Source organism: Acinonyx jubatus, chromosome D4, assembly GCF_027475565.1.
Source record: "Acinonyx jubatus isolate Ajub_Pintada_27869175 chromosome D4, VMU_Ajub_asm_v1.0, whole genome shotgun sequence".
NCBI classification, from domain to species: Eukaryota; Metazoa; Chordata; class Mammalia; order Carnivora; family Felidae; genus Acinonyx; species Acinonyx jubatus.
The window spans coordinates 51,400,342-51,423,989 of NC_069391.1; the positions used below are offsets into that span (position 1 = coordinate 51,400,342).

At 35.8% G+C, this 23,648-nt stretch overlaps 1 protein-coding gene across 7 annotated transcripts in view; it reads right to left on the reverse strand.

Annotated features, from left to right (window-relative positions):
• Positions 1 to 23,648, reverse strand: part of CNTLN (centlein) — a 311,458-nt gene that overhangs the window by 97,484 nt on the left and 190,326 nt on the right. For all 7 annotated transcript variants that reach the window (XM_053205061.1, XM_053205064.1, XM_053205063.1 and 4 more), the window contains 2 exons: positions 15,839 to 15,930; positions 10,486 to 11,021 (listed from right to left, as the gene is read on the reverse strand). In XM_053205061.1, the coding sequence (XP_053061036.1) occupies positions 10,486 to 11,021; positions 15,839 to 15,930 (628 nt within the window). The remainder of the gene's footprint in view (positions 1 to 10,485; positions 11,022 to 15,838; positions 15,931 to 23,648) is intronic.

Genomic DNA, 23,648 nt, shown 5'->3' on the forward strand with positions numbered 1-23,648 from the left:
GATTTCTAATTGTTTGAGTATTTTTTGCAGCTGAGTGATTCCTGAGAGTGTTCTGTCAGGCAGGAAATGTAACACTTAATCCTCACAATGTAAAATCAAGTTCACTGCTAAGCAACTTAAATGACAATCTTATGTTTTAAGAGATATTGTATGATTCATCTCCCAAAATATGTGACCATCTTCACGTGTACCAATACGATGAAATTAGAACTGACTGTGTTACTTAGCTTTCATGTATCTATTCACACATACATACTCACGCATGAGTAAACTGCACCACTTCTATTATGAAGAGTGTGGTAGTATCAACTGCTGAGACATAATTAGCTGAAACTAGGATTTCCTTGAAGACAGATAAATGATTAGTGGGTTTTAAGCTGAGTAGGATTTTATCTCTAATGGCTTTTGAGAACAAGGAAGAAAATCTTAGGAGTCAAAAAGAAATGGGAATGCAGATTCATCCTTCTTCCTCACCTTCATCAATTTGTTTTCAAGGTTTTTTTTTTTTACCTGTCTGAAGACGAGGGCTTGACCCAATGATCATTTAAAACAGTGGTTCCTGGGGCACCTGGGTGGCTCAGTCGGTTGAAAGTCCAACTTTGGCTCTGGTCATGATCTCATGGTTTGTGAGTTCAAGCCCCTGCATGGGGCTCTCTGCTGTCAGTGCAGAGCCTACTTCAGTTTCTCTGTCTCCCTCTCTTTTTGCTCCTCCCCGACTTGCACTCACGCATGCCCTTTCTCTCTCTCTCTCAAAAATAAACAAACAGTTGAAAAACAAAAACAAAAGAGTGGTCCCCAAACTTGTCTACATATTGGAATCAGCTGGAGAGCTTAAAAAATAGTGAAGCTGTGGTAGAATCCCCTCCCTCAGGAATATGGTACGAAAAGACCTCAAGATAAGGGAAGGCAACCTGGTTGTGTGCATATGTGACGTTCCTCAGGTCCCTGTAACATGAGAGCACCCAATCAGCTTGTATGTTTATGCGTTACCCATATATGGGAGACAAAGAAATAGAAAATGCATAAAAGACTACACCACGTGGCATTCAGGGCTTAGCTTTTCAGGTACAAACTCTCTGAGCCCATGTCAGCACAAATAAACTCACTTCCTGGTAAGAAAAGCCTCGGTGTCACGACTCTTTGTGCAAGAGTCCTTCTACAAAGCTTGCATCCCACCACAGAAGTTATGATTTAATTATTCTGGGGTGTGGCCTATGTAGAGGCTGCTTTCAGGCAACCAACCTGAACAAAAGAAATCTGAGTGAGGATGAAGGGCCCACAGTGACCCCCAAACCCCCGGCTGAATACAAATAGGCCCATTAGGCAACTCACCCAAGATATATGTAAGCCCTAGCTGACCAATGGGCTACTTACACTTGGGCACAGGTACCAAAAAAGGAAAATTCCATACATTCCCATACCTCCTCACCTTCCCCATTTAACTACAGCCCCCCACCATTCTCTTGTGGGAGACAGTCTCTCCTTTGCTGTCCTGCCTGCTGCTCCCTTGTGGGGTATTCAGTAAACATCTCTCTCTTTTGTTCTGCCTTGAGTGAATTCTTTTACCACCTATACCCCCAGTTTCCACTCAAAGGGGCTGCCCCACATTTGGTGGCCTCCATCCGATTGGAAAACCTCACATCTGAGCTTTGGAATCTTTATAAAATTCAGATAAATCTAATAGATGCAAACAAGTTTGAGAAAGACATTTTAAGATAAATTTCAGTTCTATGTCTCTGATTAAGAAATCTCCTACTTGTAAGGATGCCTTCCTCACTATGCCAGCAAGAGATAGAGTACTCTAAATCCCTAGAAACTCTTACCAATGGCTAAGACAAGGACTTAAATCTGCATAACAACTTTACCCTTGTATACTGTGCTTTTCCTGATAACCTCCTGTGACAGACTCCTCACCCTCAACATCTTTTGTCTTTAGCTGAAGATAGTTTCAAGGTGATGGCATCAGTCATTTGGGGGAGTTACTCGGTTTTCCTAGGTCTCTCCCATATAAATAAGAGGTATACATATTATTAAACTTTTTCCTGTTAATCTGTCTTATATCAATTTCATTATTAGACCAAAGACTCTAGACTTAAGGAAGAAGGGAAAACATTTCTGCCCCTACCGTTTTGGCAACCTGTGAAGGGACCATCACGACTCACTCCAGGGATGCTGCAGCTGACAGATTCTGAATTCTGGGACACAAGCTGGCAGAAGTTAAGAATTCTTACCCATCAGTCTCCTGGATCTCTGCATGTAGGGTCTGATGGAAGTGAGAATGGTAAGAGTCCTTATCTAAATTTAGACTAGCAGGAGACAATCTTTGTGGAGCTTTTTGGTAAAATTTGGTCCTCAGGTAAAAATTTGTTATGAGCACTCTTGTTTTCTATTGATCCCTTTCCTCTCAGACTTGATAATTGCTTTCTTTTGTCTCTGTCATCTTATTCTGTGTCTTTAGAGCTTGGCTTTATGTCAGTGAGAATATTCTGTCTTTAAGTCTGTCAATGGCCAGACGAGAGATCCTTTGAATTGGAAAAACTTCTGTAATTGATTTTTTTTTTAATTTTTTTTAACGTTCATTTATTTTTGAGACAGAGAGACAGAGTATGAACGGGGGAGGGTCAGAGAGAGAGGGAGACACAGAATCTGAAACAGGCTCCAGGCTCTGAGCGGTCAACACAGAGCCCGACGCAGGGCTCAAACTCACTGGCCGCGAGATCATGACCTGAGCCGAAGTCGGACGCTCAACCAACGGAGCCACTCAGGCGCCCCGAATTTTTTTTTTTTTTTAGAAAGCCCTTATCTTAAACAATTGTCTTATTGGTACCTATGGAAAGGCCAAATTAAAAAGTGGACACAAAGAAGTGTAACAGCTAGCCCTAAGGATTTCCTTGACAATATGAAAGAACAGAAATTATATTCAGAACGAAAATTAGAGTCCATATTTGTGAGAATGATTCATTTTTAGAAATACCAAATAAAAGTTGTGCTGTCTAGTTAACAAAAGGTTTACAACCTATTGGAAATATGTATGAACCCCCCCCCCCCCCCAACCAACAATTGAGTCCCAAGCCCTTAGACACTTCACTTCCTGGTTCTTCCCCACTCCATTTCATGGGCTTATTTTTCTCGGGCTTTGCTATGAGCATGCGCCAAAGAACTGAAGTCTCTGTGTCACCTCAAGAATGTACATTTGTTTCAATCAGACTACTTTTTGCCTTACACAGGCATAGGCAATGTCAGGGTAAGGCTATCATCTCTGTAGCACTCAGCCAATGAGAAATCAGGGGAGGGACTTGCACACTAGGAGATAAATTGCCTTTCCAAGTGTGCTTGTCCATCAGACACCCGCTCTTGCAAGAACGTTGATTAAAGCCTTGCTTCACTGTGCTCCCAGTATCTGTGTCCCTCCTTTGATTGGGTCAGTGGGCTTATTTGTCACAATATCTAAAATAAATTCCACGTTCTTCCACACCCATTTATCTCCAATTCCCTGTTCCTGGCCTTCTAGAATATCTTTCGGCTATCTGGGACTCTTGTTTAAATCTTCCCACCTCTCTGCAAGTTTCTACAAAACCAGAAATGTGGCTCTGGCAGCAATTCAGAGCTCACTGGTCACCAACCCTCAGACCTCACCTATTCAACTCAAACTGCTTGTAGTATTGGGACACTGGAAACAGAATTGTCCTGCACTTAAGAAAAAGGAAAAACTTAAATTACCCTGGACTTCTAATAAGAAGCAAATATGTCCCAAAAACTCCATCTTGGAGAAAACTTACTTTCTCTATGCCTTTGTGATAGAAGTTTTCTGCCCGCATCTTCTGTAGGACCTAAGAGCCATTCTTTAAAATGCAAACACTGGGGATAAGTTTCTCATCAAAAAAGAAAAGGGAGGTGGATATTTGGAAAATTGGGCAAATGAAATACTAAAGATCCAAGAGGTACCTAAAACAAAAGTCATTAAGGCTGACATAACTCCTACTATTTCCCTCTATCAGTCTTTACCTGAATGCTCACATTTCACTAATTCTTTGTCTGAACTACCTTTCCACTCTGAAGAGACTATTAAACAGTTACCTTTTAAAACAAAATCACTTGCGACTGGGGGCCATACTCCTCAGCTATCTTCCACTCCTTGGTCAAAGGCTGAATTAAGAGCCATAGTTAAAGAATTTCTTAAACTAAGGGAGAACCCTCAAAAGTTGTTGTAAATGGGTTACTTCCTGTGATTGGTGGAAAGATTAAAAAAGCAGAATATTAGGGGCGTCTGGGTGACTCAGTTGGTTAAGCGTCCGACTTCGGCTCAGGTCATGATCTCGCGGTCTGTGAGTTCGAGCCCCGCGTCGGGCTCTGTGCTGACAGCTCCGAGCCTGGAGGCTGCTTCGGATTCTGTGTCTCCCTCTCTGCCCCTCCTGCCACTCCTGCTTGCGTGTGCTCTCTCTCTCTTTCTCTCAGAAAAATAAACATTAAAAAAAAATTTTAAAAAGCAGAATATTGGATCCACAAAAGTTTTCATAAATGGATTACCTCCTGTGATTTGGTGGGTAGATTAAAAAAATGGAAATTAGATGGGAAGCTATGAGTCTGACTGAATTTGTGAATAAAGCTGATATTCAGTGCTTGACAGGAATTTTTTTTTTTAGGGCTTCTCTCCTAAACTAAATATACCCAGAGGGGAAGAAAAACATTCAAGGTAGTTGGATGGGTGTGACAGTTCTTAGATACCTTGTAGCAATTCTTTGAGGAATTCCAACAGCTGTCCTTGTTTTAAAACATCTAGTCTTTATAGGACCTTAGGTAAGGTTCCAGAAATAATTAAAAGTCCACCAATCCTTTTTACCATTCCCCAAACCTCTGCTATTTATTTCAAAAGGCTTGTAAATATTGGCCTTGGGAAACCAAAGTTCTTCTTAAAGGAGCTTGCATTCCTTCCCTGTGCCTTTGAGATGTAAATGTTCTACAAACTTCAAGGAGGTAATTCTTATCAGAAGAACAAAAGGGGAAAAGGTCATTTGAAATTTTGGCAAATAAAAAATCAATGTCTTCTCCACAAATATTGGTAAAAACAAAAAAAATCGTTAGCTATCTGAACAGATAAATTTAACTCATTTTTACTGTTCTTTTAATAGTAAGTTCTACATTTTCATACCTGTCTCATGTCTAAAATTTTAAGGTCTCTGTATGTCTGTATATGTATGCTGTAGATTTGTGATATTTTTCTGCCTCCAGATGATATTACCAAAATTAACTTGAAAAATAGCTCTATTTAATTCACATAAAGAAAATTAAACACTTATATAAATTGAATTCTCAGAAATTAACAAAAATGGATCCATATGTTTCTCAAGTTCACATGACTTGGTATGATCTTTGGTAAATAAAAACTAGTTTAAGTTTGTTGATTTCATTAAAATAGGTATGTCTTTAGATTTATCAACATTGAATATAATGCAGAGATACAAATTTTATTCTGCCTTGGTTTACTAGTCAAATAACTTCATGTTGTATCTCTTATGAAATTTATCAGCAAGGATAACTTAGGGTGATGGCTGGCTGTGTCTAATGTCTCATGAAGCTTTCAGTGGTAGTCTAAACATAATTATTGGAAGCGAGTGATTAAGATAGACATTAGTAGTGGTAAGAGTTTTTAGGGAAACTTTTTAACAGAGATTACATTTAACAGTATGTGTTCTTAAAAACAGTTCCCCAAATATCTTAGGTAAGTTGAACCTTTAAAGTTTTGCTAACTTAAATTCAGAGAAATTCACTGAATATCTAGATCATTTCCAAATAAGATAATATAATTACTAAACATGGGCCTATCTACTTCTGGTTGTTACAGAGGAATTAAAGAACTATTTGGGTCTCTTAGTAAACATGTCTTGTTGCATATTGAAAGACTGTACATTATGGAATGTACTCATAAATTTGGCAATCTAAAGAATGCTGTTGCAACACACAGTTCACAATTGCTCACTTAGTTTTCACTAGAAATTAAGGTTTCTAAGGGTTAGGAATTCTAATTAATAAATGTAACTAAAACTGTTAGAAATAATATGAAAAACATCTCTAAATGCAAGAAAAGTAAGATATATGTTTCCAGTAAAAAAAAAAAAAAAGGAATAGAAATGCATTTTGTTGAATGAAAATAAAGTAAAGATCTCAACATAAAACTGGTTATTTAAAAATGGAAAAGAGGAAAATCAAGACAAAATCTGAAACTTGTAGAAAGTCTGTGGAAAGGAATCTTTAGAAAGGAATTTTATGGATGGGCAGGACTGGCTAAGATAAAAATTAACTTAATTGAGTGAATTTTAATATCAAAAGGCAGCTGCTACAATTTTACAAATTGATTCTGTCTCTGGTAAAAGGATAACGTTTTCTTGACTACCTGTGTATTCTTCATAAGAGACTGTGAAAGGTTCTTCTTTACCTTTTAAACTAATCTACCTTGAAGGCAAAGATTTTGTGTTTTTATCAAAATAATTCCCCGTGCTTTGTTATTTTTATAATCAGGTTTTTGATTATTTAAATAAACCTAGTCCTCTTGATACAAAGAAAGAAGTTTTGCTGAGAACTATGTGAACTTCTGTATTTGCCTGTGAAGTTTTTGTCTTGTCCCTTAAACAGATAACAGATAAGTATTATCTAACAGTGACCCATGATCAAGTGGCCAAAACGTTTTGATATTCTGGACAAACTCCCCCAAATCAAATTCTAAATGAAGTCTTTCTGACCTGGAAGAAACTCAGATATTTCAGAAGATCCCTGGAACATTTCAAAAAATGTATTAAGCTAATTAGGCTGACTTGATATGTTAAATTATATGGGAAGTGTTGTCAAATAAGTGATGCTAAACTTTTTTGGTTATATTTGTGTAGATATATGTTATTAATTTAAGTGTACTGGAATTTGCGTGAAATTCCTAAAAATCTGATTTGTCCTGACATAATGTTATCATTTATAATTCCAGTTGTTATCTTGAAATATTATATATCACAGAAATAACCAAATTTCCTTGTTAGCTGCATTTTTAAAAAATGTTTATTTATTTTGAGAGAGTGTGAGCAGAGAAGGGGCAGAAAGAGAGGGGGAGAGAGAGTCAGTCCCAAGCAGGCTCTGCTCTGTGAGTGCAGAGCCTAACGTGGGGCTCAATCCCATGAACTATGAGATCATGACGTGAGCTGAAACCGAGTCTGAGGCATACCAGAATGAGCCACTCAGGCACCCCTCCTGTCAACTGCATTGTAAGGAACTCTCACCAGATCTTTAACCATGGCCATTTTTTTAACTCTTTGTCATTTACGGACTTATTGTTTTACACTGAAACTTTTGCAAAAATGTTTGGAAAATGCTTGATCTCCAAGGAGACTCATGGAAAATATTCCAAAATACAAGTTTCTAATACCTTTAAGATCATAAAACTGGATAAGAGTTTCCAGAACATAAGGGGAAAACTGGATTCAAGCAGAACAAAAATTAGTAACATGGGACTTAATGAACTGATAAGGATGATTATAAGTTTTGTGACTTTGTTTTATTGCTAATTTTTTAAACGTTGTGTTTTTCCAGATTTAAGAAAACTTTTCCTTTTAAGTTAGCAAGGACTTACAGCAATTTGGTAAAATGGACCTGTGTAAACAATTGAAACATCTTTTTCTCCTTAAATGATCCCTCCAGAATTTGGAAACTCTTAGTGAACATTCTTATATTTTCATGGCAATCTATTTTTTTTTTTTTTGGCATAAATTCAATAAGAATCTGTTCTCTTGGTAACATGACATAATTGGAAACAATGAGTATATTACCAAAGTTGTGACTGGAATGTCATATTTTAGAGAGGTATGCATAGACTCAGATTATGACCAGACAGCTTTAAGGAAGAAAGGTGACTTTATGGAGTCAATAAAACTTCTTGAAAAAACATCCTGGTAGCTTGTTTACAGGGTTCCCGGCAGCCATACCAGGTAAGCAAGGATGGTTACTTCCCAGCAGGTGAAGAAACCTCAGGATATTTGAAGGACTTCAAGAAGAGAGAAATTTACCCCAATCTATTGCTATTGCAAGCAATTCCAGTGGCAAATCCTTGGATTGGCATCTTGGCCTTGAGAAGCTTTGAAAAGTTCAGTCTGAAAATCCTTATGAAAAGTTTCAGCAAAACAGATTTAAGAAGAGTCTATACAGTCAACCAGTATTCTTTGTTGGACTTATGTAAATAATCAGGCCAAGTTTATTGAAACTAGGTTTGTTTTGCAAACAAATTAATCTTAATTTGGCTGTCTTTAGTAGAAATTAAGGTGATTTAGAAGAGAATAATTATGTTTCAATAACACACCTTTGTGAATATTAGATTCTAGTTCTGATTAATTACCTTGAGGGTTTGTTGTTTACCTATAAACTAGATGGAATCCTGAATTCTTCTGGTTTCTTCAAATATCTGGCTATGACTCTCCAAACTAACGTTTCCACTTGGAATCAAACTAATCACAGAACTAAAACTGACTTTCCCCCCCACAAAGCTCTGCAAAATGAAGCTAGATCACTTCATATACACTTCAGAGAAACCACCACAATAGCTCATGTTTAGATAATCTTCATGCCTATTGCTGTGTGGGCCACTCAGAAAGTTTACCTAAACAACCAATGACATCACTGGAGATACTCAAACTGCAAAGATGCTTCAGCCCCTACCTCTAGAAATGTCTTCTCTCCACTGGCTGCCTTCAGGATTCAAGATTGATTTTATAGTCTGCTCCAATCATTATCCTCTGTTTTTATTTCACTTCCATAGAAATGCCTTTTTAAATGCCTCATTTCTCTCACAAAATAGGCCTAACTTTGGGAGCCCACCTGCAAGACCCACCTGCTGAAATAAGACACAACTGTTTAACTAAACTGACCTATTCTCAGGACTGTGACACTGGTTCTGTGAGATATGAAGCAATCAATCTGTCAGCTTAGCTTCTGGACTGTGAAACTTCTCGGGGAATTTTCAAAGGTGTGATAGTAGGGGAACAGAATTTGCCACCCGCAAATATGTCTCTTTGGCATACGAATTACTTTTAGGAAACAACAGACATAGGACAAGTTCTGAGAATCAAGTAGAAGTTACCCTTTTCTAAGAGACACTGGCATGCATATGGAAAATCTCCATTTGTAAGGGTGTAGGCTTCCTTATACCAGGAAGCGATGGATGAGTCTAAATCTGTAAAAATTCTTGCCAATGAAGAAGACAAGGGCTTAACTCTGCATAAGAACCTTACCCTTGTTTATTATGCTTTTCCTGATAACCTCCCATAACTGACATTCTGACCTCATCTTCTTTTGTCTTTAGCTGAAGGTGGTATTGAAGGTGATGGTTTTGGCTGTTTTGGGGGTACTCAGTTTTCTTGGGCCTCTACCATGTATACAGGAGGTATGCATATTATTAAACTTCCAATACTTTTCTCTTGTTAATCTTTCTTAAATCAATTTCATTATGAGACCAGCTAAAGAACCTAGAAGGGAAGAAGGGAAAACTCTTCCACCCCTACACCATCCAGGGACATCCCAAATCTGAAACACATGTCTTTTGGGGATTAAAAAAAAAACAAATTTAGACAAATAAAAGGAAATACATACCACTATAAAACAAGACAGAATTATGAAAATAGTTCTGTTTGTCTGTTGGCAACTCTGGCAACACTGAACTTCCCTATTACATAGATATAAAAAGAGGTGTTCTACTATCCACCTGCCTTTGTGGTTTTACTCATGTGCTTCAAGTACATATACGAATGTATAGCCAGGGGTAAGGAAAAGAAATATTATAGATTTTTAGTATTCTCCTGTTGCTATTCACTAGGTGTTGTATAACTTAGGACCAGGAATTTATAGAGCTTTAACTTTAAAGAACTGATTTTTAACCACCATTCAATTAAAGTTAGTACAATGACTTTGCATAATACATACATGAAATAATTAGTGAAGATGGTTCTTAATTTAAAGGATGTTAAACAGCTTGTAGACATCTGGTAACAAGCTGAAATGGGTCATTCAAAATTTATCTAACTAAATTAAGGGGGAAAAATGTTTCTCCTCCCAGGTTGGCATGTCACAAGATAACTAAACCGACTTAGTAGGCTTGCCTGGGAATCCTTAGCTGTCAGTGGTGAATATGCAAAGGGCCAGCAAATTAAATCAACCTGCCAAACTGTCAATTTCAAGCCTCATGACTGCATGAAAATAGCATCACTGGAAGAAATCAAGCATTGCCTTCTTTTGGGTTTCCTGGCACCTATTCAAATACTCATGCAGTTGTGGCTAATTTTGCATGCAAATTTCAGTCAATAAGCTCAGAACAAGACCTCCCAAGATATTTCAAAGGATCTGACAGTATTTTTTCTGAATACCAAATCGACAGTAGTTGAAATTCAATCTCCATTTGCTGGTGCTTTACATATGCACAGTGTCCCCACCACAGAGCTAAGTTAATGAGAGCCTTACCTGCTTTCACTCACATCCTCCCAGCCGTCCTTGCTGAGGTTCTCAAACACATTGCTCATAACCTTGATGGAGTGATTGAGAACAGTGTGGTAACGGCCCACAGGGCACTTTTTCTTGGCGGCTTTAAATTTAACCTTGGTAGTGGTTGTCTTACAATCATATTGTCCAGACCTCACTTCCGTGGTGGCCATCTCAGATTTAGCTTTGTCTGCTAATTGCTGCAGTTTCTCCATTGAATTCTTCAGCTCTTCATTTTCATTTCTCAAACCATTAGCTTCTGCCACTTGTCTCCTTAGGGAAGTGACTTCTCTCTCCAGCTCACTGATTTTTACTTGAAGTCCAGCTTTATCTTTTTCTACTTCTTTACTCCCCCTTTGTAGCTGTTCTAGCTCTTTTTCCCTGTCCTCTGCATCTTCCTGTTGCTGCTTTAAGAGTGATTGCAGGGAGTCATTTTCTTTCATTAATTTTTTATTCCCTTCTTTTAATTTTCTTGACCTTTTCTCAAAAGATTTTAGCCGGCTTTCCAATTCAATGACCTAAACATTAGAGTTTAATTTATTCTTTTAAAAGTCCAAAAACCATAATCTGCTGTATATTTTTTATCATTTCTAATTTATGAAAATAAAATTACACTTAGCACAAGGACAAAATAAATCTAAAGTACTTAATTTCTAAATAATTCTAAGGTGGTGTAGATAAATACATTATAAAATGCAATAATACATCTGTTAAATAAAGGACAGATGGTAAAAGAAGTTAAAATTCTACACAAAGTGACACAGAACTAAGTATGCTAATAAACTTTGCAGTTTTCTGAGATAAGCACTTTAGCTATGTAGTCTAATTAGTGTGAAAAAATATTTTCAGAGAAAAAAACAATTTATACAAAATCTAAAAATAGATACATAGAGAAACTTTATTAATAAAATAACAATTTTCTTCAAAATCTAACAATCATATGAAAAAATGATTACCTAGTTAAAAAAATAATCTACCAAGTCTACTTTATTCTAAGTGAGAAAAATGTAATTTTAGCAGTCATGAGGTCCTTAGTTTATACAATAAGGAAACATTTACCAAAAAAAGTCTAACAACTTAAAATTACAATTATTCCAATATTCCATTAATTTATTTCAATAAACAATGTTCATGTTGTAGGACAAAGAAATGAAAACATACAATTTCTGACCTTAAGAAATTTCAAAAACTATTTGGAAAGAAAGGCACATGCGTAAATAAAACTGATTAAGGACAGGATCTAAGTGCCGTAAGTCTGGGCAAAAAGGACAAAGCAATTAATTCTAAGCCATGAATATGAAACTTTCAAGGAGTTGATTTCAGCTTAAATCTTGAAAAACAAATAATCACTATTGTTTGTAAAGTACAGTTTACGGGATGGCTTCATAAACATGATCTCTCTAGATCATCCCCAAACCATGTGAGGTAAGTAGAGCCAACAATTATCTTCCCAGAAGAGGATACAGAGGCTCTGAAAACTTAAATAATGCAGAGAGGTAAACATTCTTTGAACTGGGATTCAAATTCAAGATTTTGTGCCCCTCACAGTATTCTACAAGCTATGTGGGGAAGAAGAGTCGCCCAGATACACATGGGAAATGAACAAAGGACTGGAGTCAAGCAAGAAATCTAAATGATTGGGAAACTATATAGACTCATTTTTACTTTTAAAACAATTCTTCAAAGGTGAAAACATATTTGATGTATTGAAAACCAAGGATATAAAATATTCCAGAAATCTGCAAGATGAAAATATGCACATATTTACCACTTTCCAGTTTACTGGATTTAGTTAAGGTGGTGAAGATGTAAGCTGTTTCCTAAACATTACTTTCAGTCATTTCTGATTTACCTGTACTTCTACACTCCCTACTTTTCTTGTGAGGTCGACCTTCTTCATTTAATTCAACAGATTTTACTGATTAGTTATCCTGTCCCAGGACATGGATATTTCCCAACACAATATTAAGAATCTCATCTAATTTAAATTTGCTTTTCTGTAATATGATACATTCCCTTACTGTTAGATCTATGTCTTTATAGGGCTTACTCTTGACCTGGAGTAGAGGTATATGAAAGAGCTTGTATCAGACTATTGCAGACCTCTGTGCATATATGCAAGAGAAATTCTATTGTTCCTTTTCAATGCAAATACTTCACTGAAGAGCTGGATAAAGTGACAAAAAATACAGTGTTCAAGAGCACATGAACTCTGGTTAAAAATCATTTACTTTTTCAAAATCATTGTATGCCAAATTTTATTCTCCATTTAGTAAACACTACTACCAGATAGGGAATATCACCTTTTTACAACCTCTTCAGTTTCTTAGTGGTTTTAATCACTGCAAACAATAGTATACTTTTCATATACATATTTTAAAATATTTTAACAGGTTAATTCCATGGTGAAGTAAGTAGAATAAACTGTATTTTTTAAAATCTATTTTGTGGAAATAAGCAATTATACTGTTTTTAAAAAATTGATTTTGACAGTAGTGATACAAAAATATTAAGAAACAGTATGGTCTTGGGGATATTGAATATTTTCTGTGCTATATCTTACTTCCAGCTCAGGTTACTTTAACCTGGTAAAATATTTAACCTATTTTAAAGTTTCCTTATCTGTGAAATGGGATTAGTAACATCTGTCTTGTAGATTACAAGTATTGAACATGATCATACACCACAATTCCTCATAGACAGTGAGTTCTAAACAGTTTATCATCACCATTACCACCTCATTATTGTCTCTATTATTATTATTAATCATAACAGCTACTTAATAAAATTATTTGAGCTGAAATATAATTACTTGCATTAAATATTGCTGAATTAGATCAAATTACTTTGTACTTTTGATTAAAATATGTTATGAACAAATGTAACAAACACCTTAAGTATGAGATTTCAATTCTGGAAATTAGCATTATCTTTTTCTTTTGACTAAAATCCATTTATGTTAGGTACAACTCATGAAAATTTTATATAACACTGGAAAAATGTCTGTTTAAAGTCTGTTACATTTAAAATGTTTAAGTATGTTAACTGCCTAAAGTGAATCTATGTTTACTCATAAGAACTGGTCAAAATTAATCGCATTTAAGTTTAAAATGGAGGACAAATAACAAAACAGAGACACTACTTCCCATAGTCCATAGCACAAATTAAAGTGTTGCTCAAAGTACACTCTTAAAATTGTTGTTAACCTGATGTTAAGCCTCCAGAAATAGAAAAGAAAATTTCAATATATATTTGAAAATGAAAGCCTAGGGATTTGTTAAAGGTATTTGATTTTTCTGTAAATCAGCTCAAGTGCATACTTTTCCTCCAGTACTGATCGTTTAAATGATTTACCAGAAAGGTGGTTCCTTTCAAAACTGAAATAAAACACTTGACTTTGTAAAGTGTCTATAATACTTTGCTAGGGCTGCCATAAAAAAAATACCATACTGGGTAGCTTAAACCCTAATAATCATTTTAACTTAACTGACTCTTTGAAGACCTCATTTCCAAATATAGTCACATGCTTAGATGCTAGTGATTAGGACTTTCACAGGATAACATTGGTCGGGGGACTCAACTCATACCATAATAGTGTGAAATGTTAATATATTATTAAAAAATAATCTTATATGTTTCATTTCTACTATGTAAGTAAATACCGTTTTCAAGTTGTTACTATCTTTTAATCCTATTTTGAATGAGTTTACAATACATCCTTTTAAAATAAGGAAACCCAACTAAAAATGGTTAAATCATGACTCATACAATTACATTAGGTTAATATAAAAAAAAAAGTGGCAAATTAGTATGGTCCAATGCAAATAATTCCTGTTGGGTTTTAAAGACTTAAAATGGATTTCTGGATCCACTATGGTAGTAGCCATAGGTGGAAAGAAATAACAGATTTCCTCAGGGTTCCTACCCTAAGATAGTGGTAGATAGTAGCATAGTATTATATAGCCAGAGATAAATTATACAAACCCCAGCAAACAAAAATATTGTTCTGAAACAAAGAAGCTATTCAAACTGTATGACATTCCAGTTGATAATGTGTAATTTCAATTATATATTTACCTTAAGATAAATGAATGTGAGCATTTCTTGTTCTGTATGTTATTGTGGTAACCTGATATGTGTTACTCAGTATTAATGAGATGACAGCCTTTGTTACCTGACATATGGCAAGTGCTAGAAGTATAAGGGATCACATCATCTGTTGTAAATTCCTAGATTTCCTATAAGTCAAGTCACAGATGAAACAAATATAAGTAGCAGCATTAATATTTGTTTATATATTTGTGTATTTCCAGCTTTATCTAAGTATCTAGTGTAGCAAATGACAACCAGTTATAGGATGAAAACATTTAAAGAAAATTTTGGGGGTTCCTGAGTGGCTCAGTTGATTAAGCGTCCAACTTTGGCTCAGGTCACGATCTCACCATTCATGAGTTGGAGCCCCACATCGCGTTCTGTGCTGACAGCTCAGAGCTTGAAGCCTGCTTCAGATTCTGTGTCTCCTTCTCTCTCTGCCCCTCCCCCACTCACATTCTGTCTGTCTGTCTGTCTCTCTCTCAAAACTACATAAACACTAAAACAAATTTTTTAAAGAATATTTTCCTTTATAACAATAACAAAGAGGCTAAAATGCAACCAAGCCAACTTAATGGATCTTGATAATAATGTGTTTATATACAAAAATATGAATTAAGTATAAAATTGTAAAGATCAATGTTAAGATTTTTAAAGAACATTTTATTATTAATTACAGACATGATGTAAAGTGACTACAGGGTTTATACAAGTGGGTCTATTAAAGCAGGGAGTGCTATCCAAAATTATATGGTCATAAATTTCTATCTAAAATGAGATGGGTCATGTATATTTTTAAGTTTAAAATTAAATGATAAACATGTTACCATTTTACTTTACCGAAGTTAAAACTATGCTCAGTTTTAATCATTTAAATATTTTAAACCTGTATGCCTTTTGAAGTATAACAGAGTCTCATCATGTTCCATTTTAAAGTTAAATTGCTAAATTATAATTAATAAGCACATATAGTATACATTTTTTTAATTTCCATTGTCATTCTCTTCATTTCATCTTTGAGATATTTTTAATCTATGTCAACAGAAGCACAAGTGTTTGCACATTTATTTCACTAACATTGATTTTTTTAACCCATTTTGGCAAGCCAATGCTTTTGAATTATGAATTTAAATTAAGGATGCACACAAGGTTTAAGTTCATGAGCCCTCGTTTTAAACTATAATCCTTTATGTTAAAATTCAGATTTAACTTCCTCAGCTCAATATCTTAAAGATTGCACTACCTTCTGCCATGTCTGCTCCGACATTTCTTTCCCATTCTTCTCTGGAGTACTCTTCTTGACCCCATCATCTTCACCATATCCACAGAGTTGTTCTGGTGGAGAATAAATAATATATTATGGTAACTCATATAATGCTGAAACACTGTCCTGTCATTTTAAGGAAAAAGGTTCTGCTTTCTCAATTATGAATACTCTAGCCTATTTTATTGTCAAGTATTTGGCTAGAAACTAAATGGTGACCTTTTCCAAGATTTTCAGTCACATAATTACGTACCTTTGTAGCGTCTTTTTTTCCCCCAGTGTAAGATTTTCAAAGGTACAACAGATCTTCAGGTTAACAATGCTATACTTTTATTCCTATTTTCATTCTTTTGTAGACTATTCCCCCTTTGCCTTAAAAGCAGAATTCACTGCCTTCTTATCTACACAGTCACTACTAGTTTTGTTCTCTGGATCTTGTTCCCTGCCAGGATGATCAGAGTGATTGCTGAACAAAGCAAACAGTACCCGAATTAGGGTGGACTGAAACTGTAACAGCCCCTACCACCCCCTTTTCTTCAGGTAAAAGATCACACAGTAGGCAGAGTAAACCATAAAAATCTCATTTCCAGGAAAACTGTCACTGTATAACACACAGAAACCCAGATAACAGGTGAAGTTGTTTCTATAAATGATTCCTATATACTGACGATGCATTTGACTACCACAACCTTTCAACCAAGCAAAAATGTACAAGCAAGATATCAAAATTAAAGGAAAAAAATAATCATAAAATTTCAGTTAACACTATTGAAATTTAAATACACTAAAAGTTATAACAAATGTTTTCTAATCAGATAAATTATTGTGACAAATTTAATATTTTATTATTGAATTATTTTTAGGATACAACATTTCTTAAAGAATTAATAGAAGGGCAAAAAGAATACACAAAGCTAAAAGGATGCATATCTGTGTTAGACTGAGGTGATTTTGCTTTAAAGTATGCTTGACTGCTGTAGGTCAGTGTAAAACTTTGATTTATCAACAAAGGAAAAAGAAAACAATATTATTCTCCATAGAGTAGAAATCCTCTTGGTATAAACAGTGACTAACAAGTTTGTTAGAGTGAATTAGGCATTTCTTTTGTCTTTGAAACATGACATATCCAATTAAAACTTCTGTACTCATGAAATAAATAGAACACTATCCTAAGGATAATAAAAGCTAGAATAGGTAGAATTTGCCACCTGGGGAATATGTACCTTTACCTTGATAATAATCTGTTGGTTCCCAAGTTTCTCTTTCTAGTCCCCTAACACCATGGTGCTGAATTCATTTACAACACTCTTTCAGCAATATAGAAATAATATGCAAATACAATTCAGCTGTTCAAGTCATTTAAATATCTGCTATAGTTCTAAGTGAAATATTTACTCTTAAAAATAAGAAGAAAATAGTTCTATGCTCAAAGAGCATAGAATGCTAAAAATAGCTAAATAATTCCAATAAAATAAATGCTGAAGACTGATTTAAAAATGAATTGGATTGCTGCTTTGTGCTCCCGTGTGTGCGCAAAGTCCACATGGTTGACCATGCTCACGTGTGGCTGTCTGTCAAAAACTTTAGTTTCTCACCTTCACAGGATTTATAAAGAGTATTCAAATAGCTAGGCCCAGGTGATGGGGAAGAACAAGGAGCCCCCTTTGCCCCTTGATTCTCCTCCCCTTCGAGGATCTCAGGATTTGAGAAATGAACCAAGAGGACCTAGTTAGAAATATGCACTTCTATTTTTGTCCTATGGTAGATGTATGAGCATGTTTCACCTTGCTGGAGATTTATCTTTAATGTTTTAGTTTATAAAATTCATTCTGATTTATATTCTTTCCCAGGAGTTTCTTCCCTCTCTACTTTTTAACGTTTAATACTGTTTATTCATAATTGTTTAAACTTATCCTATCTTCCATGTTTTTCTCTTCTCTTAATTCTCTTAGATTACATTAACAAATTAAATTCTTCTGCAATGTTTTCTCTTTGTAGATTCTTTTAGCTATTTTATCAAATTATTTTTAAAACTTATTATCATTATGAAGGATTGCAGAATATGACTTAAAATATGCCACTTCAGTATAGTGATTCTTTTGAGCAGTAGGTACTTGAAAAACAGCAAATGCTTTTGGTTAATACTTTCATATCACACTATAGCAGATTATTAGTCAGCAAATGCTTACTCCATCATCCTCTACCTTCATGGGTGGAGTACAGATCTCTACTCCACTGATGTTGAGGTTGGCCATATGAATTACTTTGCCTAAAGGAATGTGGGAATAAATAAGAATGTGCCTGTTACAAGCCTAGAACTTAGGTATTTCTCCTCTCCCCTTGGAAGCTTCCAGTATCTGCTTTGAAAAGAACATGCCAGAGAGTCCCTGCCCTGCTCAGCCTGGGCCCAAGACTGAGACATGTGGAATCATGTGAACTCAGTATGCTTCAGACAAACAACAGAACTGCAGCCTGAAGCACATCTGCCCAGCTGATCTGCAGAAACCATAAACAAGAAAAATCCTGTGTATTGTTGCAAGTCATTGAAATTTTGTGGTCATTTATGCTGTAGCAAAAGCTGTCAGGTACAGAAATTGATAACTATAAGTGAATGCTGCTATAATAAAAATCTAAATTATGTGGCATTGATTTGGGGATGGGTAATGGGTGCCAAAGAATATGTTTCAGAAGGCTGAGAAAATGGTGCTCGTGTTATGCAGTGGCCAACATTTGGCAAAATGCCATTTGACAAAACACAGAAGACAAAAAATGTAGCTAATAAATTTGTAACAGTAAGTGAGGAATATCCAGGGTAGAATGCTGACAGCATGAGTTGGTTGTTACTGGCTGCACTTGACTAGGTTTTAAGAAAAGAACTGAGTTCAGAAAGGAAGCAGCCACAGGCATATAGAAGTGCATACCTTCCATTACTTTCAGGATTGGAAATGAAGGTGTTACTCACCACATCAAAGGAGCAGCCACTGACACACTGGCAGGATAAAGGCCAAATCTAAGATGTTGATATTGAGACATGGCCTCTGGGTTTGACTGTCATGCCTGTTACTGGCAATCTCTGAAAGTAATAATGGGATGCTTAGTAGATCCTTTCAGCTGGACAAAAGACTTCTAGGAAGTTTATGGGTAAGGGCCTAAAAAGTCTAAAAGTGCTCCCCAATCCTCCACAGAAACTCATACAGAGAAGACATATGAATTGTTGGTAGCTGTATTTAATAAAATGACTTATTTTAGCCAAAGAATGTGGATAAAAGTCACAACATGCCAGTTCTAAATCAAGGCTTAAAAGGCTCTGCATGTTTATACTTGTCCTTTTGTGGCCAAGAAACAGACACGTGAAGCAGAAATAAACTCCACTTGTAGCCTAAAAAAGAGCTGGACCAGATGAGCTGGACCAGATTGTTTCAGCCAATCCACAGACCCACATAACAACAACAACAAAAAATTATATGTGTGTGTGTGTGTGTGTGTGTCCACGGACTTGCTATAGTTTCTGAGCTTTCATATTTGTTTGTTTCATCCTTTTATTAATAAACAGCTCTTCAGCTTTCAATGAAAAATACCATAAACAGTGGTTTTATGAACATACTCTTGTATTTGTAAAGATTGAGGATTCCTGCTCCAAGCCTAATCCTATAGGTGATTTCTCAGGCCTGAACATAGGTATTATATGCTTTACCTGGCAGGCCCTATGAGGGAAAGCTGCCCCCCACCCCAACCAGACCTGGCATACAGCCAATAGACTGTGGTCCCTGAAGGGAGTTTATAGTCAAGGGCTCAGGTTCCCCCTGCCAACCACATTCTTATGCATGTCTCTGTTCCTGCCTTGCGTACCTCCACTAGGCCTCCAGGTGAACACCTCCTGACTGGCAGCCCTTTGGCTAAGGCCTTCCTCAAGTGCCTCTGTTGAAATGTCCTTATTTGGTTGCTGGGGTGGGGGGTAACCTTAAAGACATTTTTCTTGCATCTGACTCAATACCCAATACTTTTCTTCTCCCAGCCCTCCCTTCCTTTCTCCCCCAAGACTCAGGTCAATAAAAATGCAGGAGACTTTTGCTCGGAGCTCCTTTGGCTGTAAGACAACCTCTCTGTCTGTGCTGATCCATCTGATCCTCAACTAGCAGGCAGTTCCAGGGGGAAGATGGAACAGAGAGAGTTGATGCTTTCTCCACTTTAGCCTCTTGCTTATATAGTAAGTGATTAAAGGCTTGACTGTTACTTTCATTTGGCTTATTATCTTAAATCAGCTACATAGACACCTGGCAGCTCAGATCTCTCCAGCTTCTAACAGAGATATTGTGGGATTGTAGCAGATTCATTACACTATGAATTGTAATTTTCAGTAAAGAGAAATTTAGTGTGATAGGGGCTTAAGGTGCTAGTGCGGGAAGTTAGAGGAGACAGAACTGATTTGAGAGGAAAGGTAATGAGTATTTAAAAAAAAACATGCAAAACTTCTGAAATCTTTATAAAAATAGGCAGGGGAAAACAGGTAGCAGGAAATAAGAAAATACACCTGGTACATGGAGAAAGGTTACTATCCCTATAGATTTGAGATTTTAATCCAGGGAAACATGTTCAATGACAATAAAAGTAAGTGCCAGAGACACTAGATTTACCTGTCCATGTGGAACAACTAAAACTAGAGAATAAGAGATGAAAAAGAATGGTTCTCAGACATTGGGTGTCTAAGACACTGCAAAGTAGTCAGCCCTAAGGGCAAACAAATGAAGTGAATCCAATCCTTTTTCCCACTTATTGCCTAGAGCACTTCCAGGCTACAGCACAGAAATGGGGCACTAAATGGGTCTGGTATTCTTCCTAAATTGAAGTGACAGATCCCAGAGTCCAGGCAGACCAAGGAAGCTGGACTTTGCAGGATACAGTGCCAAGGAACAGAAATCTGCTCGGACACAGGGAGAGCTCCGAAGGTCTACAGGGGGTCCCCCTCAAGTCTTCAGCTAAGTACAGATCAGCACAGGCGTGTGTGTAAACAGCCCAAAGAAAGAACCACCTAAAAGGATTAAAGGAAATAATCTCCAAAAGTCACACAGGCCCAAGAATAGTTCATTCTCCCAATAGGAGAGAGTAGAAGAAAAAAAAAAAAAAAAGACATGTTATGTATTGTTTTAAAAAAGATAAGAATGACAGGTGAATTCTCACTGAAAACACTTTAAGCCAGAAGATAATAGAGTAAATTTGTTTTTTAGTATCAAAAGAAAAAAAAAAAACCCTGCCAATGCAGAATTCTATACTTAGTGAAAAGATCTTTCAAAAATAAAGACAAAATAAAGGTTGCTTTTTCAGGTATAAAAAAGCTGAAAGAAGTCATCACCAGCAGATGTGCACTATAATAAATATTAAAGGGAGTCCTTTAGGAAAACAGAAAATAATATCAACTGTAAGTCTGGATCTACAGGATTCCCAGGAAGGGAATGAAGAGCAGCAGAAATAGTTCTTAGTAAAGATAAGAACCACCAGACTGGTGACAGCTAAAGCCAGATATTTAAAATCTCTGAGATCACCCCTTGCAGGACAGGAAACACTCTCCAGCAGGTGGAGTGAAATGGACATTTAACAAAATACAGATTTAAGATCCAGTCTGGAAAAAAACACAATTAAAGAAAGAAAAGAACTTGTCAAAAACCTGAATTTAATAAAATACGAGCTCAGAAAAGAAATAATAAGACATCCAAAATTAGTGGGAATTTGAAGAGTTGTAGATTTAATATAAATACTAGAAAGAACAAAGGAAAGAATATACATATAATATATAAACTCTCTCTCTCTCCATATATATGGGGAGAGGGAGAGGAAAAGTAAGAGAAAAAGTAAGCAAATACAAAGATTACTGACATCCTTGAACTGCAGTATTAAAAATGCAATATGCAAAAACACATTTCCTTGTAATGCAGGAAGATCTTAATTGACAAATAATAAATTACATGGATAATCCAAAAATATGATTTAGAACAAAGTATATCAAGACATCTTCTATTTAAGTTTTGGAACATCAGGTTGAAAAAAGTAAAAATTCAGGCATTCACAAAGCAAAAGGAAGTCATATCCAAAGAAAGGAGTGAGAAACTGGAGGAAGGGCAAACCTGACACCTCTCCATAATATATCTCCACAACAAGCTTTCATTCTAAAAATGAATAATATCTAGAAAGTTCTGAGGGGAAAAAAGTGTGACATGATACAATTATACCCAGCCAATTTATCCATTGACTGTAAAAACTGTTGAAACATATTTTCAAACATCTAAGCTCTTACAAATATAGCTACTTTGATCCCTTCTTGAAGTTTCAGTTATATCTGGCGAACCAAAAAAAATAAATCATAATAAAGAATTTGTGAATAGAAAGACGATGGTTTTAAAACTGTGATGAGTACTGAGCACAGTGCATATAAAAATAAGACTTTAAACCTGGGGTAATTATTGTCGCAATATGTTAAATTATAGACTTTGATAAAATTAAAAGTTTATTTAATGAACCAGACTCAAGCTGTGGGAGAAATAAAATAAAATTTTTTGTTTTTATTTCCATTTTTTAAAATGTTTATTTTTGAGAGAGAGAGAACAAGCATTGAGTAGGGAAAGGGCAGAGAGACAGGAGGACATAGGATCCAAGCACCAACAGGGCAGAGCCTGATGTGGGTGGGGCTCAAACTCATGAACCATGAGAAAAATAAAATGTATTTTAAAAATAACTTGTTTTCATTTTGCATGATAAGATATTAATTTTTAACATGCCCTGAAATTGAAATACATACTTTAAAAAATACAAAGTAATTCATCTTCAATATTTTTAGGATCTTTCTTTTTAATCTTAGAGGGAAGTTTTAGAAATTAACATCTATTGACGTAATGAAACATTTACCTAAAGTTCAACAGTTCTTTTATGATTATATCTGTTTCTTTTTATTTGGATTGTTCCAAATAAAGTAATATGTAATTATCTTTTTTAAAAAAATGTTTATTATTTATCTTTGAGAGAGAGAGACAGAACATAAGCATGGAAGGAGCAGAGAGAGAGAGGGAGACACAGAATCTGAAGCAGGCTCCAGAATACTAGCTGTCAGCACAGAGCCTGATGTAGGGCTTGAACCCACAAACAGTGAGATCACAACCTGAGCTAAAGTCAGACACTCAGCCAATTGAGCCACCCAGATGCCCCTATGTAATTATTTTTTTAAAAAATAGCATATATTATGTTTTTCTGTTTGCACAGTTTATCTAACTAGTCTTCTTTATATATAAGTATTAAGAGATATTTGATTTGATAATTATTTAAGATTGAAATTTTGATTTTTAAGTGATGGAATTAAGATGTTTTGTCTTCTTTTATTCTTTCTTATTGCTTGAATATTTATAAGTATGCATACTTTTTCCAGAAACAATAAAGTTATTACTTTTTAAAATTTTATTTACTTATTTTGAGACAGAAGGAGAGAGAGAGAGAGAGAGAGAGAGAGAGAGAGAGAACGAACAGGGGAACGGCAGAGAGAGGGGGACAGAGAATCTGAAGCAGGCTCCAGGTTGACAGCAGACAGCCTGATGAGGGGCCTGAATTCACAAACTGTGAGATCATGACCTGAACCGAAGTTGGATGCTTAACCAACTGAGCCACCCAGGCAACCCAATAAAGTTATTTTTAAAAAGTAAACTGAGGATAAAATCTTAGAGAACCCCAAAAGGTAAGGAATAAGTGGAAGGAAATTCCAGTGGAAGAAACAAAGAAAATACAGGCAAGCACAGTATGAAGGTAAAAC